Source organism: Oncorhynchus masou, chromosome 8, assembly GCF_036934945.1.
Source record: "Oncorhynchus masou masou isolate Uvic2021 chromosome 8, UVic_Omas_1.1, whole genome shotgun sequence".
Taxonomy (NCBI): Eukaryota; Metazoa; Chordata; class Actinopteri; order Salmoniformes; family Salmonidae; genus Oncorhynchus; species Oncorhynchus masou.
In genome coordinates this window covers 33,692,778-33,709,657 of record NC_088219.1, presented here as the reverse complement: position 1 = coordinate 33,709,657, position 16,880 = coordinate 33,692,778, and the positions used below count along the sequence as shown (strand labels likewise).

The window sequence follows — 16,880 nt, the reverse complement described above, 5'->3', positions numbered from 1 at the left end:
TAACAGCTTCTAACCACCAAGCCATAAGACTGCTGAACAATCCATCAAATGGCCACCCGGACTATTTACATTGCTGCTACTCGCTGTTTATTATCTATGCATAGTCACTTTACACCTTTTTACATGTACATATTACCTCGACTAACCTGTACCCCCTGTATATAGCCTCGTTATTTATTGTGTTAGTTTTTATAAATGTTTTTACTTTAGTTTATTTAGTAAATATTTTCTTAACTCTGTTTCTTCAACTGCATTGTTGGTTAAGGGCTTGTAAAGTAACTGTATTTTTTGGCTAAGGGCTTGTAAAGTAACTGCATTGTTGGATAAGGACTTGTAAAGTAGCTGTATTGTTGGATAAGGACTTGTAAAGTAACTGTATTGTTGGATAAGGGCTTCTAAAGTAACTGTATTGTTGGATAAGGGCTTGTAAAGTAGCTGTATTGTTGGTTAAGGGCTTGTAAAGTAACTGCATTGTTGGTTAAGGGCTTGTAAAGTAAGCATTTCACGGTATATTCTACACCTGTTGTACTCGGCGCATGTGACAAATAGCATTTGATTTGATCTACGCTCTTTACAGTTGAAAGATGTAGGCGCACACAATTTCATTTAGGAGCACACTGAAAAAATATTTGAAGTAATAAAGCTAGAATCCTTCATTTTTCGAGGTGTACTGGTGCTCCTAAAAAAAAAAAAGTTCCAGGTCGCACAGCCAAATATTTAGGTGCGTATGCAAGTAAAATGGTGGCATAGTGGAGCCCTGATGTGACTCACCATTCGCTGCCTGGCTACCGTGCAGCACGCCTCATTGCTTCCTGATTCGCTCTGCATCTGTCTGCTGAAGTCTTATTGGCTTGTGTGGTGTGTTGCCATTTCTAGGTGGATTCTTCTAATTGGTTTACCTGTTTTTATTGGCTGTCTGGTAGAGTCTACTGTACATACACTGAGTGTACAAAACACCTGCTCTTTTCATGACAATGACTGACCAGGTGACTCCTGGTGAAATCTATGATATCTTATCGATTGTTACATCCACTTCAATCATTGTTGATGAAGGAGAGGAGACAGGTTAAATAATATTTTTTTTAGGCCTTGAGACAATTGAGACATGGATTGTGTATGTGTGCCATTCAGAGGGGGAATGGGCAAGACAAAATATTTAAGTGCCTTTTGAACGGGGTATTGTAGTAGGTGCTAGGCGCACCGGTTTGAGTGTGTCAAGAATTGCAATACTGCTGTTTTTTTCTTGCTTAACAGTTTCCCGTGTGTATCAAGAATAGTCCACCACCCAAAGGACCTCCAGAAAACTTGAAACAACTGTGGGAAGTATTGGAGTCAACATGGGCCAGCATCCCTGTGAAAACTTTGTAGAGTCCATGCTGCGATGAATTGAGGCTGTTCTGAGGGCAAAATGGGCTGCAACTCAATATTAGGAAGGTGCTCCTAATGTTTTGTTCACTCAGTGTAGATTGAGTAACCTACTGTGTGTGTGTGCATGTGCGGAGTGCGTGCATGTGACTGTGTGACATATAGCAGGTACAGAGCGATAACCAGAAATAGGCGCAGAGTTGAGCCGACTATCGATAGCAAACAGAGAGAGAGAGGCTGACAGAGAGAAAGAGACAGGGGAAATGAAGGAGACAGAGTGAGGGTTAAAGAGAGAAAGGAAGGAAGGAAGGAAGCGAGAGAGACAGAGATTTTGTCCTGGCCAGGTCACGTGGTCTGGAAAATCTTCTGGCCCTAACCATAACCCCCCCCCCTTTTTCAGCATTCTACTAGTGCTGGCCTGTTCTATTCTACTCACTCGTCTCATGCATCTTCTTGGTGACTGATTGTGTATTCGCGCTCCCGAGGCCATAAGCATTATTACTGGAACAGGGGGATGGATGTGGGGAGGGGGGGGGGCAATGGCGTAAAGCACTCTGACAGATTGAACAGTATTGGATGATCCATTGGCACAGTGACATGGACATCAGTAATGGAGGAGGCATTAGGGTATTTCAGCCTACATGCTGTCCTATTGTATCAACCCAATGGGATAGTATACACATGCTTAAAATAGTAGAAAGAATCCAACATATTGTTACCCAGTACTGAAATAACAGACTACGGTTCTTCTCTCCTCACAGGAATCTATCAAAGAAGTATCAACCCAAGAAGAACTCAAAAGAGGAGGAGGAGAACAAGTGAGTTTGAGACTTTGCAATGCGACCATTGCAAATCATTGATAGTTGTTTTTTCTTCAATGAATGACACGACTTGAGCATGTTGTCATGACCCATCAATTGCTGCGTCAGCCCCTCCTCCTCTGACATCACTTTCTTTGACCTCTGACCTGTCAGGTACACGTCATGCCGGGCCTTCCTGTCAACACTGAATGAGCTGAACGACTACGCAGGTCAGCACGAAGTCATCGCTGAGAACCTGACCTCTCAGATCATCACAGAACTCTTGCGGTACCTCACAGAACTCAAGGCTGAGAGGAAATCGGTGAGACCACACTTCCTGTTTATATTCTGATGCCCTCCGTGTACTGTATATTATTTTCTATTCTGTTCAACTCTATTATTTTATACGGTATGTGATATCTATATTCTATTTATTTGTACCCATCCATTGATCATCCATCCATCTCTCTGGTCTGTCTCTCAGTAGACTGGTCTGTCTCTCAGTAGACTGGTCTGTCTCTCAGTAGACTTTCGGTCAGTGAAGAGGCGACTCCGGGATGCTGACCTTCTAGGCAGTGTTGAAAAGAAAAATCCATATCTCAGACTGGTCAATAAAAATAAAAGATTAAGATGGGCAAAAGAACATACACTGGACAGATATATGCCTTTTTCTTTGCAACTCTGCCTAGAAGGCCAGCATCCCGGAGTCGCCTTTTCACTGTTGACGTTGAGACTGGTGTTTTGCGGGTACTATTTAATGAAGCTGCCAGTTGAGGACTTGTGAGGCGACTGTTTCTCAAACTAGACACTCTACTGTACTTGTCCTCTTGCTCAGTTGTGCACCGGGGCCTCCCACTCCTCTTTCTATTCTGGTTAGAGCCAGTTTGTGCTGTTCTGTGAAGGGAGTAGTACACAGCGTCGTACAAGATCTTCAGTTTCTTAGCAATTTGTCGCATGGAATAGCCTTAATTTTTCAGAACAAGAATATACTGATGAATTTCAGTCTAAAAAAGGCCAGTTTTATTGCTTCTTTAATCAGGACAACAGTTTTCAGCTGTGCTAACATAATAGCAAAAGGGTTTTCTAATGATCAATTAGCCATTTAAAATGATAAACTTGGATTAGCTAACACAATGTGCCATTGGAACACAGGAGTGACGGTTGCTGATAATGGGCCTCTGTACGCCTATGTTCATATTCCATAAAAAATCTGCCGTTTCCAGCTACAATAGTCATTTACAACATTAACATTGTCTACACTGTATTTCTTTCAAAAACAAGGACATTTCTAAGAGACCCCAAACCTTTGAACGATAGTGTACATATGAAATGTGTAAAACAGCATGTAAACATTATTAAAGTGACTTGTGTTCCATTATTAAAGTGACCAGTGATTCTATGTCTATGTATATAAGGCAGCAGCCTCTAAGGTGCCTGGTTGAGTAACCGGGTGGTACCCGGCTAGTGATGGCTATTTAACAGTCTGATGGCCTTGAGATAGAAGCTGTTTTTCAGATGACCTTGATGATCTTTTTGGCCTTCCTGTGACATTGGGTGCTGTAGGTATCCTGGAGGGCAGTCAGTGTGCCCCCGGTGATGGGTTGGGCAGACCGCACCACCCTCTGGAGAGCCCTGCAGTTGCGGGTTTTGCAGTTGCCGTACCATGCGGTGATACATCCCGACAGGATGATCTCAATTGTGCATTTGTAGAAGTTTGTGAGGGTCTTAGGGGCCAAGACAAATTTCTTCAGCCCCCTGAGGTTGATGAGGCGCAGTTCCGCCTCCTTCACCACACTGTGTTGGTGAACCATTTCAGATTGTCAGTGATACAGTGGGGCAAAAAAGTATTTAGTCAGCCACCAATTGTGCAAGTTCTCCCACTTAGAAAGATGAGAGAGGCCTGTAATTGTCATCATAGGTATACTTCAACTATGACAGACAAAATGAGAAAAAAAATCCAGAGAATCACATTGTCTGTCTGATTTTTTATGAATTTGCAAATTATGGTGGAAAATAAGTATTTGGTCAATAACAAAAGTTTATCTCAATGCTTTGTTATATACCCTTTGTTGGCAATGACAGAGGTCAAACGTTTTCTGTAAGTCTTCACAAGGTTTTTACACACTGTTGCTGGTATTTTGGCCCATTCCTCCATGCAGATCTCCTCTAGAGCAGTGATGTTTTGGGGCTGTTGCTGGGCAACATGGACTTTCAACTCCCTCTAAAGATTTTCTATGGGATTGAGATCTGGAGACTGGCTCGTCCACTCCAGGACCTTGAAATGCTTCTTACGAAGCCACTCCTCGTTTGCCCGGGCGGTGTGTTTGGGATCATTGTCATGCTGAAAGACCCAGCCATGTTTCATCTTCAATGCCCTTGCTGATGGAAGGTTTTCACTCAAAATCTCATGATACATGGCCCCATTCATTCTTTCCTTTACACGGATGAGTCGTCCTGGTCCCTTTGCAGAAAAACAGCCCCAAAGCATGATGTTTCCACCCCCATGCTTCACAGTAGGTATGGTGTTCTTTGGATGCAACTCAGCATTCTTTGTCCTCCAAACACGACGAGTTGAGTTTTTACCAAAAAGTTATATTTTGGTTTCATCTGACCATATAAACATTCTCCCAATCTTCTTCTGGATCATCCAAATGCTCTCTAGCAAACTTCAGTCGAGCCTGGACATGTACTGGCTTAAGCAGGGGGACACGTCTGGCACTGCAGGATTTGAGTCCCTGGCGGCGTAGTGTGTTACTGATGGTAGGCTTTGTTACTTTGGTCCCAGCTCTCTGCAGGTCATTCACTAGGTCCCCCCGTGTGGTTCTGGGATTTTTGCTCACCGTTCTTGTGATCATTTTGACCCCACGGGGCGAGATCTTGCGTGGAGCCCCAGATCGAGGGAGATTATCAGTGGTCTTGTATGTCTTCCATTTCCTAATAATTGCTCCCACAGTTGATTTCTTCAAACCAAGCTGCTTACCTATTGCAGATTCAGTCTTCCCAGCCTGGTGCAGGTCTACAATTTTGTTTCTGGTGTCCTTTGACAGCTCTTTGGTCTTGGCCATCGTGGAGTTTGGAGTGTGACTGTTTGAGGTTGTGGACAGGTGTATTTTATACTGATAACAAGTTCAAACAGGTGCCATTAATACAGGTAACGAGTGGAGGACAGAGGAGCCTCTTAAAGAAGAAGTTAGAGGTCTGTGAGAGCCAGAAATCTTGCTCGTTTGTAGGTGACCAAATACTTATTTTCCACCATAATTTGCAAATAAATTCATTAAAAATCCTACAATGTGATTTTCTGGATTTTTTTTCTCATTTTGTCTGTCATAGTTGAAGTGTACCTATGATGAAAATTACAGGCCTCTCTCATCTTTTTAAGTGGGAGAACTTGCACAATTGGTGACTGACTAAATACTTTTTTGCCCCACTGTATGTAGGCCAAGGACCTTGAAGCTTTTTACCTTCTCCACTGCGGTCCCATCGATTTGGACAGAGGCGTGCTGCCTCTGCTGTTTCCTGAAGCCCACGATCAGCTCCTTCGTTTTGTTGACGTTGAGTAAGAGGTTATTTGCCTGGCACCACTCCGCCAAGGCCCTCACCTCCTCCCTGTAGGCTGTCTCGTCATTGTTGGTAATCAGGCCTACTACCATTGTGTCGTCTGCAAACTTGAAGATTGAGTTGGAGGAGTACGTGGCCATGTAGTCATGGGTGAACAGAGAGTACAGGAGAGGGCTGAGCACGCACCCTTGTGGAGCCCCTGTGTTGAAGATCAGTGAAGTGGAGGTGTTGTTTCCTACCTTCACCACCTGAGGGCAACGGTTCACCATCTATGCATGGTTTCTGGTTTGGGCAGGTTTTAAATCAAATCAAATCAAATCAAATTTTATTTATCACATACACATGGTTAGCAGATGTTAATGCGAGTGTAGCGAAATGCTTGTGCTTCTAGTTCCGACAATGCAGTAATAACCAACAAGTAATCTAACTAACAATTCCAAAACTACTGTCTAATACACAAATGTAAGGGGATAAAGAATATGTACATAAAGATATATGAATGAGTGATGGTACAGAGCAGCACTGGCAAGATACAGTAGATGGTATCGAGTACAGTATATACATATGAGATGAGTATGTAAACAAAGTGGCATGGTTAAAGTGGCTAGTGATACATGTATTACATAAAGATGCAGTAGATGATATAGAGTACAGTATATACGTATACATATGAGATGAATAATGTAGGGTATGTAAACATTATATTAGGTAGCATTGTTTAAAGTAGCTAGTGATATATTTTACATCATTTCCCATCAATTCCCATAAAGTGGCTGGAGTTGTCAGTGTGTTGGCAGCAGCCACTCAACAGTCTAACAGTCTGATGGCCTTGAGATAGAAGCTGTTTTTCAGTCTCTCGGTCCCAGCTTTAATGCACCTGTACTGACCTCGCCTTCTGGATGATAGTGGGGTGAACAGGCAGTGGCTCGGGTGGTTGTTGTCCTTGATGATCTTTATGGCCTTCCTGTAACATCGGGTGGTGTAGGTGTCCTGGAGGGCAGGTAGTTTTCCCCCGGTGATGCGTTGTGCAGACCTCACTACCCTCTGGAGAGCCTTACGGTTGTGAGCGGAGCAGTTGCCGTACCAGACGTGATACAGCCCGCCAGGATGCTCTCGATTGTGCATCTGTAGAAGTTTGCGAGTGCTTTTGGTGACAAGCCGAATTTCTTCAGCCTCCTGAGGTTGAAGAGGCGCTGCTGCGCCTTCTTCACAATGCTGTCTGTGTGGGTGGACCAATTCAGTTTGTCTGTGATGTGTATGCCGAGGAACTTAAAACTTACTACCCTCTGCACTACTGTTCCATCCATGTGGATAGGGGGGTGTTCCCTCTGCTGTTTCCTGAAGTCCACAATCATCTCCTTAGTTTTGTTGACGTTGAGTGTGAGGTTATTTTCCTGACACCACACTCCAAGGGCCCTCACCTCCTCCCTGTAGGCCGTCTCGTCGTTGTTGGTAATCAAGCCAACCACTGTTGTGTCGTCTGCAAACTTGATGATTGAGATGGAGGCGTGCGTGGCCACGCAGTCGTGGGTGAACAGGGAGTACAGGAGAGGGCTCAGAACGCACCCTTGTGGGGCCCCAGTGTTGAGGATCAGCGGGGTGGAGATGTTGTTGCCTACCCTCACCACCTGGGGGCGGCCCGTCAGGAAGTCCAGTACCCAGTTGCACAGGGCGGGGTCGAGACCCAGGGTCCGTGTCAGTGGCACTGTATTGTCCTCAAAGCGTGCAAAAAATTTAGTCTGCCTGGGAGCAAGACATCCTGGACCGTGACTGGGCTGGATTTTTTTTGTAGTGATTGACTGTTGACCCTGTCACATACCTCTTGTGTCTGAGCCGTTGAATTGAGATTCTACTTTGTCTCTATACTGACGCTTAGCTTGTTTGATTGCCTTGCGGAGGGAATAGCTGCACTGTTTGTATTCGGTCATGTTTCCAGTCACCTTGCCCTGATTAAAAGCAGTGGTTCGCGCTTTCAGTTTCACGCGAATGCTGCCATCAATCCACGGTTTCTGGTTTGGGAATGTTTTAATCGTTGCTATGGGAACGACATCTTCAACGCACGTTCTAATGAACTCGCACACCGAATCAGCGTATTCGTCAATGTTGTTGTCTGACGCAATACGAAACATATCCCAGTCCACGTGATGGAAGCAGTCTTGGAGTGTGGAATCAGCTTGGTCGGACCAGCGTTGGACAGACCTCAGGGTGGGAGCTTCTTGTTTTAGTTTCTGTCTGTAGGCAGGGATCAACAAAATGGAGTCGTGGTCAGCTTTTCCGAAAGGAGGGCGGGGCAGGGCCTTATATGCGTCGCGGAAGTTAGAATAACAATGATCCAAGGTTTTGCCAGCACTGGTTGCGCAATCGATATGCTGATACAATTTAGGGAGTCTTGTTTTCAGATTAGCCTTGTTAAAATCTCCAGCTGCAATGAATGCAGCCTCAGGATGTATGGATTCCAGTTTGCAAAGAGTCAAATAAAGTTCGTTCAGAGCCATCGATGTGTCTGCTTGTGGGGGAATATATACGGCTGTGATTATAATCGAAGAGAATTCTCTTGGTAGATAATGCGGTCGACATTTGATTGTGAGGAATTCTAAATCTGTTGAACAGAAGGATTTGAGTTCCTGTATGTTTCTTTGATCACACCACATCTCGTTAGCCATAAGGCATACGCCCCCGCCCCTCTTCTTACCAGAAAGATGTTTGTTTCTGTCGGTGCGATGCGTGGAGAAACCTGCTGGCTGCACCGACTCCGATAGTGTCTCTCCAGCAAGCCATGTTTCCGTGAAGCAAAGAACGTTACAGTCTCTGATGTCCCTCTGGAATGCTACCCTTGCTCGGATTTAATCAACCTTCTTGTCAAGAGACTGGACATTGGCGAGAAGAATGCTAGGGAGTGGTGCACGATGTGCCCGTCTCCGGAGTCTGACCAGAAGACCGCCTCGTTTCCCTCTTTTACGGAGTCGTTTTTTTGGGTCACCGGCTGGGATCCATTCCGTTGTCCTGGGTGAAAGGCAGAACACAGGATCCGCTTCGCGAAAGTCATATTCTTGGTTGTACTGATGGTGAGTTGACGCTGCTTTTATATTCAGTCGTTCTTCTCGACTGTATGTAATGAAACCTAAGATGACCTGGGGTACTAATGTAAGAAATAACACGTAAAAAAAAACAAAAAACTGCTTAGTTTCCTAAGAACGCGAAGCGAGGCGGCCATCTCTATCGGCGCCGGAAGGCGGGACAGTCAGAGCGGGAACAACATGCCCTATACACTTCCTGTTGAACTCAGTCACCGTGTCCATGTATATGTCAATGTTAATCTCGGAGGCATTTTCCTCAAATTTGCATTGTTAAAATCCCCAGCTACAATAAATTCAGGCCTCAGGATATGTGGCTTCCAGTTTGCACAAAGTCCAGTGTATTTCCTTGAGGGCCATCGTGGTATTGTCTTGAGGGGGAATATACACTGCTGTGACTATAACCAAAGAGAATTCTCTTGGGAGGTAATACGGTTAGCATTTGATCGTGAGGTATTCTAGGTCAGGTGAACAAAAGTACTTTAGTTTCTGTATGTATGTATATTCCCGTTTTAAACAAGATATTTTGTCACGAAAAGATGCTCGACTATGCATATAATTGACAGATTTGGAAAGAAAACACTCGTTTTCACGTTTCCAAAACTGCAAAGATATTATCTGTGAGTGCCACAGAACTGATGCTACAGGCGAAACCAAGATGAAATTTCAAACAGGAAATAGCCCAGATTTTGAAGGCGCTGTGTTCCAATGACTCCTTATATGGCTGTGAATGCGCCAGGAATGAGCCTACACTTTCTGTCGTTTCCCCAAGGTGTCTGCAGCATTGTGACGTATTTGTAGGCATATCATTGGAAGATTGACCATAAGAGACTACATTTACCAGGTGCCCGCTTGGTGTCCTCCGTCGAAATTATTGCGTAATCTCCAGCTGCGTGCATTTTACCAATTGCTTCAAAGGAGAAAGCCAACTGCCAAGAATGATTTATCATTGAATAGATATGTGAAAAACACATTGAGGATTGATTCTAAACAACGTTTGCCATGTTTCTGTCGATATTATGGAGTTAATTTGGAAAAAAGTTTGGCGTTGTAATGACAGAATTGTCTGTTTTTTTTCTTAGTCAAACGTGATGAACAAAACGGAGCGATTTCTCCTACACAAATAATATTTTGGGAAACATTTGAATACTGAACATTTGCTATCTAACTGAGAGTCTACTAATTGAAAACATCTGAAGTTTTTCAAAGGTAAATGATTTTATTTGAATGCTTTTCTTGTTTTTATGAAAGTGTTGCCTGCTGAATGCTAGGCTAATGCTATGCTAGCTATCAATACTCTTACACAAATGCTTGTGTAGCTATGGTTGAAAAGCATATTTTGAAAATCTGAGATGACAGTGTTGTTAACAAAAGGCTAAGCTTGTGAGTGAATATATTTCTTTCATTTCATTTGCGATTTTCATGAATAGTTAACGTTGCGTTATGGTAATGAGTTTGAGGCTATGATTACGCTCCCGGATACGGGATTGCTCGACGCAAGGAGTTAATCATGAAACATACACCAAAGCCTTTCTTCTTCCCGGAGAGTTCTTTATGCCTGTCTGCGCGATGTACTGAGAACCCAGCTGACAGTTTTTCCGGAGAGAGCCATGATTCCGTGAAATAGAGTATGTTACAGACGTCTCTCTGGAAGGATATCCTCGCCCTAAGCTCGTCTACTTTATTGTCCAGAGACTGGACATTACGGAATAATATACTCAGAAGTGTATATTGTGCACGCCTCCTGAGTCGGACTAGAAATCCACTCCGAATACCTCAGCCTCTGGGATAAGTTCAATTGCCCTGGCGGGTATAGACAAAGGATCCAATTCGGGAAAGTTGTATTCCTGGTCGTAATGCTGGTGAGTTACCGCCGCTCTGATATCGAAAAGTTATTTCCAGCTGTATGTAATAACACAAAAAAAACATTCTGGGCTAATAATGTAAGATATAACACACAAAAAAACGAAACTCTGCAAAGTTGCTTTGGAGCTAGAAGCAGGGCTGCCGTGTCTGTTGGCTCCATCTTATCGGGTTGTCTATTGGTCTATGTTTGCGGTCAGTCTTGCTCTTCTACACTACTTACCCATAACCATACAGTTTATTTTATAGACAGTAACACTTTCAAGCTTTATCCAGAAACCCAGACACACTTGCCCACAGGAAAGAGAGAGAGCGAGGCCTATCCCGTCCGCTTGCCCTATCCTGTACACTGAGGTCATAATTGTGTCAAGATACTGTAGATACACAGCCAGCCGCCGAAAGACTGGCCATTGGGCCAACACATGACTCCTATGGGTGTGTCCCAAATGGCACCCTATTCCCTATATAGGGCACTACTTTTGACAAAAGAGAATAGGTACCATTAGGGTTGCATTAGACTCATCTATCATTTAGAGGATATTTTCTCTTATAAACTCCATTTTAACACATTTGTCCTTCCCATTGTAAACATGCATTAACACAGTAGTAATATCTTAGTTAGGATTCAAGGAAAACAAAATAGAGGCCACCTTTTAGACATTAGTTTTGGTCAGAGGCAAGGAGAAACTACTCAACTAGAAAAAGAGCAGTTTGTCAGAAAAACTGTCACGGCCCATCATGTTACGGAAGCTCTGCCAGGGAATACATCAGTGTTGAAAACTGTAAAGAGGCGTCAGTGGCTGACATGACCTTTCCCACTGACCTCTCTAAGCATGTGTCTACGCACCACACAGTCAAGGACAAGTCACTGTATGCCCTCCCTCTTGAGCTTCCCTTAAAAGACCACAGCAGGAAAACACGGAACCCTGAAGGACTATTGATTCAGCCATTTTTTTCCTGAAGCTCAGTTAGAACAACATAGAGATTGCGAACACAGAGAGGGGGATTTCCAGGGAGCTCTTCTAAATGTCTCTTGAGTTTGTTTGAAGAAGAATCCTCAGGCCCTCAGGGTTTGCCCTGGTCTGTAGGCTTTGGGTCTGGTTTGGTCTAGCTGGGCTCGGCTCAGCCTGGGTCTGGCCTCAGGTCTGGGTCTCTGTCTGTCTATTGTCTTGTGTTTGGCCCCACTCCCAAAGGATTGGCCCTCATGCACTAGAAATGTTCCCCACAGACTGCATGCAGGATGCTATATTGCAACCGACCGGCACACTCGCACACACCCTCTTTTTCCGCCTCCTCCGTCTCTCTGCTTTTCCCAGGGCAGTTTGCTCTCTTTTCTTATTCACCTCTCTTTTTTACAGTCTTTAATTACATTTCTTACACATACACACTTGTCACCTGGTAGTCCGTCATCCATCTTCCTGATCAATTTAATAACGTTTGGCTACAATCACAATGTTGCCTTGAGGACTGCCAGCTAGCCTCGTATCTAACTCTAAACCAACAAATGCCCACATCCAGCGATAGTAGCCTCTCTGTAAGCCAACATTGAAGGGGCTTTAAAAAAAATGGTTTTAAGGACAGTAAATTGTTTTTATCTGCATGATAGAGATGACTGATGTAACGTCTGCTTCCAAGTCACACTCTCAAACACAAAGATCCCCTGAACTTCGCTCACTTTCCAGCCCACTTTCCAGCTCACACTCTCAAACACATACAGATGAAGTCGGAAGTTTACATACACTTAGGTTAGAGTCGTTAAAACCTGTTTTTCAACCACTCCACAAATTTCTTGTTGACAAACTATAGTTTCGGCAAGTCGGTTAGGACATCTACATTGAAAATGACACAAGTCATTTTTCCAACAATTGTTTACAGACAGATTATTTCACATATAATTCACAGTATCACAATTCCAGTGGGTCAGAAGTTTACATATGCTAAGTTGACTGTGCCTTTACACAGCTTGGAAAATTCCAGAAAATTATGTCATGGCTTTAGAAGCTTCTGACTAATTGACATCATTTGAGTCAATTGGAGGTGTACCTGTGGATGTATTTCAAGGCCTACCTTCAATATCAGTGCCTCTTCGCTTGACATCATGGGAAAATCAAAAGAAATCATCCAAGATCTCAGAAAAAAATGGTAGACATCCACAAGTCTAGTTCATCCTTGGGAGCAATTTCCAAATGCCTAAAGGCACCACATTCATCTGGACAAACAATAGTAAGCAAGTATAAACACCATGGGACCACACAGCTGTCATACCGCTAAGGAAGGAGACGCGTTCTGTCTCCTAGAGATGAATGTACTTCGGTGCGAAAAGTGCAAATCAATCCCAGAAGAACAGCAAAGGACCCTGTGAATATAGTGGAGGAAACATGTACAAAAGTATCTATATCCAAAGTAAAACGAGTCCTACATCGACGTAACCTGAAAGACCGCTCAGCAGGAAAGAAGCCACTGCTCCAAAAACGCCATAAAAAAGCCAGACTACGGTTTGCAACTGCACATGGGGACAAAGATGGTACTTTTGGGAGAAATGTCCTCTGGTCTGATGAAACAAAAATAGAACTGTTTGGCCATAATGACCATCGCTATGTTTGGAGGAAAAAGGGTAAGGCTTGCAAGCCGAAGAACACCATCCCAAACGTGACGCACGGGGGTGGCAGCAACATGTTGTGGGGGTGCTTTGCTGCTGGAGGGATTGGTGCACTTCACAAAATAGATGGCATTATGAGGGATACACAATTATGTGGATATATTGAAGCAAAATCTCAAGACATCAGTCAGGAAGTTAAAGGTTGGTCGCAAATGGTTCTTCCAAATGGACAATGACCCCAAGCATACTTCCAGAATTATGGCAAAATGGCTTAAGGACAACAAAGTCAAGGTATTAGAGCGGCCATCACAAAGCCCTGACCTCAATCCTATAGAAAATTTGTAGGCAGAACTGAAAATGTGTGTGCGAGCAAGGATCCTACAAATCTGACTCCGTTACACCAGCTCTGTCAGGAGGAATGGGCCAAAATTCACCCAACTTATTGTGGGAAGCATGTGGGAGGCTACCTGAAATGTTTGACCAAAGTTAAACCATTTAAAGGCAATGCTACCAAATACTGGGGGAATGTAAACTTCTAACCCACTGGAAATGTGATGAAAGAAATAAAAGCTGAAATAAATCAACTATTATTCTGACATTTCACATTCTTAAAATAAAGTGGTGAACCTAACTGACCTAAGACAGGGAATTTCTACTACAATTAACTGTCAGGAATTGTGAAAAACTGAGTTTAAAATGTATTTGGCCAGAGTGTATGTAAACGTCCTACTTCAACTGCAGATCCCCTGAACGCAGCTCACTCTAGAGATCCCAATCACCTGAATTCTGATCACCTGTTCACACATCTGTATATCATTTACACACACTATTCAGTTCAGTTCCTTTGCACCCCAACATTGTGAGGTATTGTTTTTTTTGTTGTTACACTTTCTATTCAGAGCTCTGTTTATATCCAAATTAGTCCTCATCAACGCCTTTTTTGCCTGTTCCCTGCCTGTTGTCAACCTCTTGCCTGATCTCACAGACTACGTTATTAGCCCATTTCCCTGCCTGTACTGACACCTTTTTGGAGCCCCTGTGTATGACCTTCTGCCTCTCCCCGGACCCAACTAGCTGCCTCCTCCTGTGGTCCTTTGCAAATAAACACCTGCTGCACCCTGCGCTTGAAGCCAGCACTCTGTCTCCCATCATATTCATTCCAACCGACTCTGTTCTCCAGTATTCAGCTACAGTTTCTTATTATTCCCTCTGTAACTAACCCTAAGTCAGTCAAACCCTGGTTTATTGGCCCATAGAGACACTGTCTGGGACTCGATTCTGGCCCTTTTCTCAATGTTGTCCTTATTTCCTAATTGGTAAGAATACTACAGCATTTGGAAGTGGTTGTTTGTTGTGCTACCAGGTTGTTAGCTTGTTTGTGGAGTGCTGTAACCTGGTGGTCAGTCTGTTTTTAGCTCTATCTAGCAGCCAACTTCCTCGTCGTTGTCATGCCAAACACGCAGCAGAAACCGACTGGAACAGGTTGTTGTACAGAGCACCTGTGTTGTGACGGTGTTGTTGAAAATAGAACGTTATGTCTGTGCATGTCGATAACACGCGAAGCCCGAGAGCTACACATGCTTATTCATAATTTATGAGCGTATCTGTTTACTAGTTTGCTTGTAGTAACATAGCATTGGCTATATGAAGCATCAGAAGAAGCAGTCTAGAATAGAAATAGGTGGCCTTCTTCAGAGAGACCCTCTACGCTAAGCGTGTGGCCCAGAGTAAGTAGCCTAATATGTACAGATACTGGACTGTTATTTAGCAGTGAGAGAACGGGAGTAAGTTCTACCTCTTTTAATCTTTTGGACACATGCAAGCATTAACACAGTCATCAGTATCTACTGTAGCCATTTGTTTTGCTGTAGAAACAGACCGATATCTGCAGACATAGACAGACAGAGGGATTATAGGATGGCTGAGTCAGTCTTGTCTACGGATGTCCCTTCTGGGGGCTTACAGTGGCCTACTGGCCTTTCAGTGGGACAGCACAGCGCAGGTGTAATCGATCTACAGCACAGAATGATAGGAGCATTAAATGAATACCTTAACCTCCATTAATTCCACAGTTATGGAGCTGGGTTTTGGACTGGAACCCCCCATCTCCTCTCCCCTCTCCCTCCCTGCCTCCCTCCCCCTCCTCTTCATCCTCCCATTTCTCCCTGTTTGAACCCTCAGAAAGCCCAGCTCTGGGGGACAGGGGGAGGTGGGGAAGGGGGCAGATGATGTGAGAGGGGGGTCAGTTCTCCTCCTTCCCAGATGCTTCTGAGCTTACGGTATATGGCAGTCTCTCCGCTGGGAGTCAGGCCAGGTGGGTCTAGTTTATGTAAGTGGCTGTATCCCTCTTTTTGGTCTTAGTGCTGTAGTAGGCCCCTAGAGGTAAGAAGAGTCACTGCCGCCTGAAAGTAGGTGCTGCACACATACACACTTTTACATACAATTAGGCTAAATACATACATTGAAATATGTGTTCATTGAGTCATGTAGAGTGGGAGATTTGAGTGACACATTTGAGTGAAGCATGCTGGTCTAGAACATTAATGCTGCCATAAAAACACAGCACAGTCCATATCCAAGGGTGGATGAGGCTAGCCAGATGACAACACATGGTGTGTATAGAGCAGGCAGGGTTAATATGGGATGAGACGGCTAAGTCTCTGAGGCCTTAGTACAGTTGCTGAGTTTATGCTGAGGAATCATTAAGATGGTCACTCAGCAACAACACACAGCCTGCCCTGAGTAGCAGACCTGGGTTCAAATACTATTTCAGGTATTTCAATTAGTCTTCAATACATTTCAAAACAGGTTTATTCAGAAAGCCTTTATTTGAGAAAAACAAGTAGCTGAGTATTATAATGCATTTGGAAAAACACTTGGAAAGTATTTTAAAATAGTAAAATGCTCTGACTCAAATATACTCCCATACTTTTAACCCAGGTATTTGAAAATAGTATTTTGAACCGTTTTTGAAAAATACATTCAAGTACATTTTGGTATACTATTTTAATTTTTTAATTTTTTAAAATAAATAACCATTCAAAGACTCAAATAAAAGTACTTATTTTGGGCTGTGTATTTGAAAATACTTAATACACAGAACAAAGTATTTAAATAACAAATACTCAAATACACATGTATTTGAACACAGGTCTGCTGACTGTCCTCTATGGACCTCCATGCCCTGCCCCGCTCAGAAGGCTTTAGCTGCATGCTGTAGCCTAATAAGGGCCTGGAAAGACCTCGTAACGTTAAATGCTGTTAAACACTGTTAAACGCTGTCGAGAGCATCTGGGATTGCTGATTAGTTGGACTACTTGTAGATGTCATGATGGGCGTCTGAATGGTATTTTCATGTATTTCTGTGTTGTTATATGAAGTAAACATGCTGGCAGTAGCGCTGGGATTAGATGATTAGTAAGTACGCTTGTAGAGGTCTTGATAATGGGTCTCTGATGATTTTATCAAATTAATTGCCTGATCTGTTTAGGCCTATTTTGAAAAAAAAAAAACCCATTTCTCTAGCAGTGTGTTTGAGGATTAGGAGGTTGCCCAGAAGTTCTAACCAGACCACAACGTGACAACTGTCCACATCGGCCATCAAATATAAACAAAACCAAC

The 16,880-nt window shown here is 43.5% G+C and overlaps 1 protein-coding gene across 18 annotated transcripts in view; it reads left to right on the top strand.

The window, feature by feature from the left end:
• Nucleotides 1–16,880, top strand: part of LOC135544555 (formin-binding protein 1-like) — a 104,421-nt gene that overhangs the window by 49,433 nt on the left and 38,108 nt on the right. For all 18 annotated transcript variants that reach the window (XM_064972268.1, XM_064972269.1, XM_064972263.1 and 15 more), the window contains exons 3-4: nucleotides 2,127–2,183; nucleotides 2,340–2,487. In XM_064972268.1, coding sequence (XP_064828340.1) covers nucleotides 2,127–2,183; nucleotides 2,340–2,487 — 205 coding nt within the window. The remainder of the gene's footprint in view (nucleotides 1–2,126; nucleotides 2,184–2,339; nucleotides 2,488–16,880) is intronic.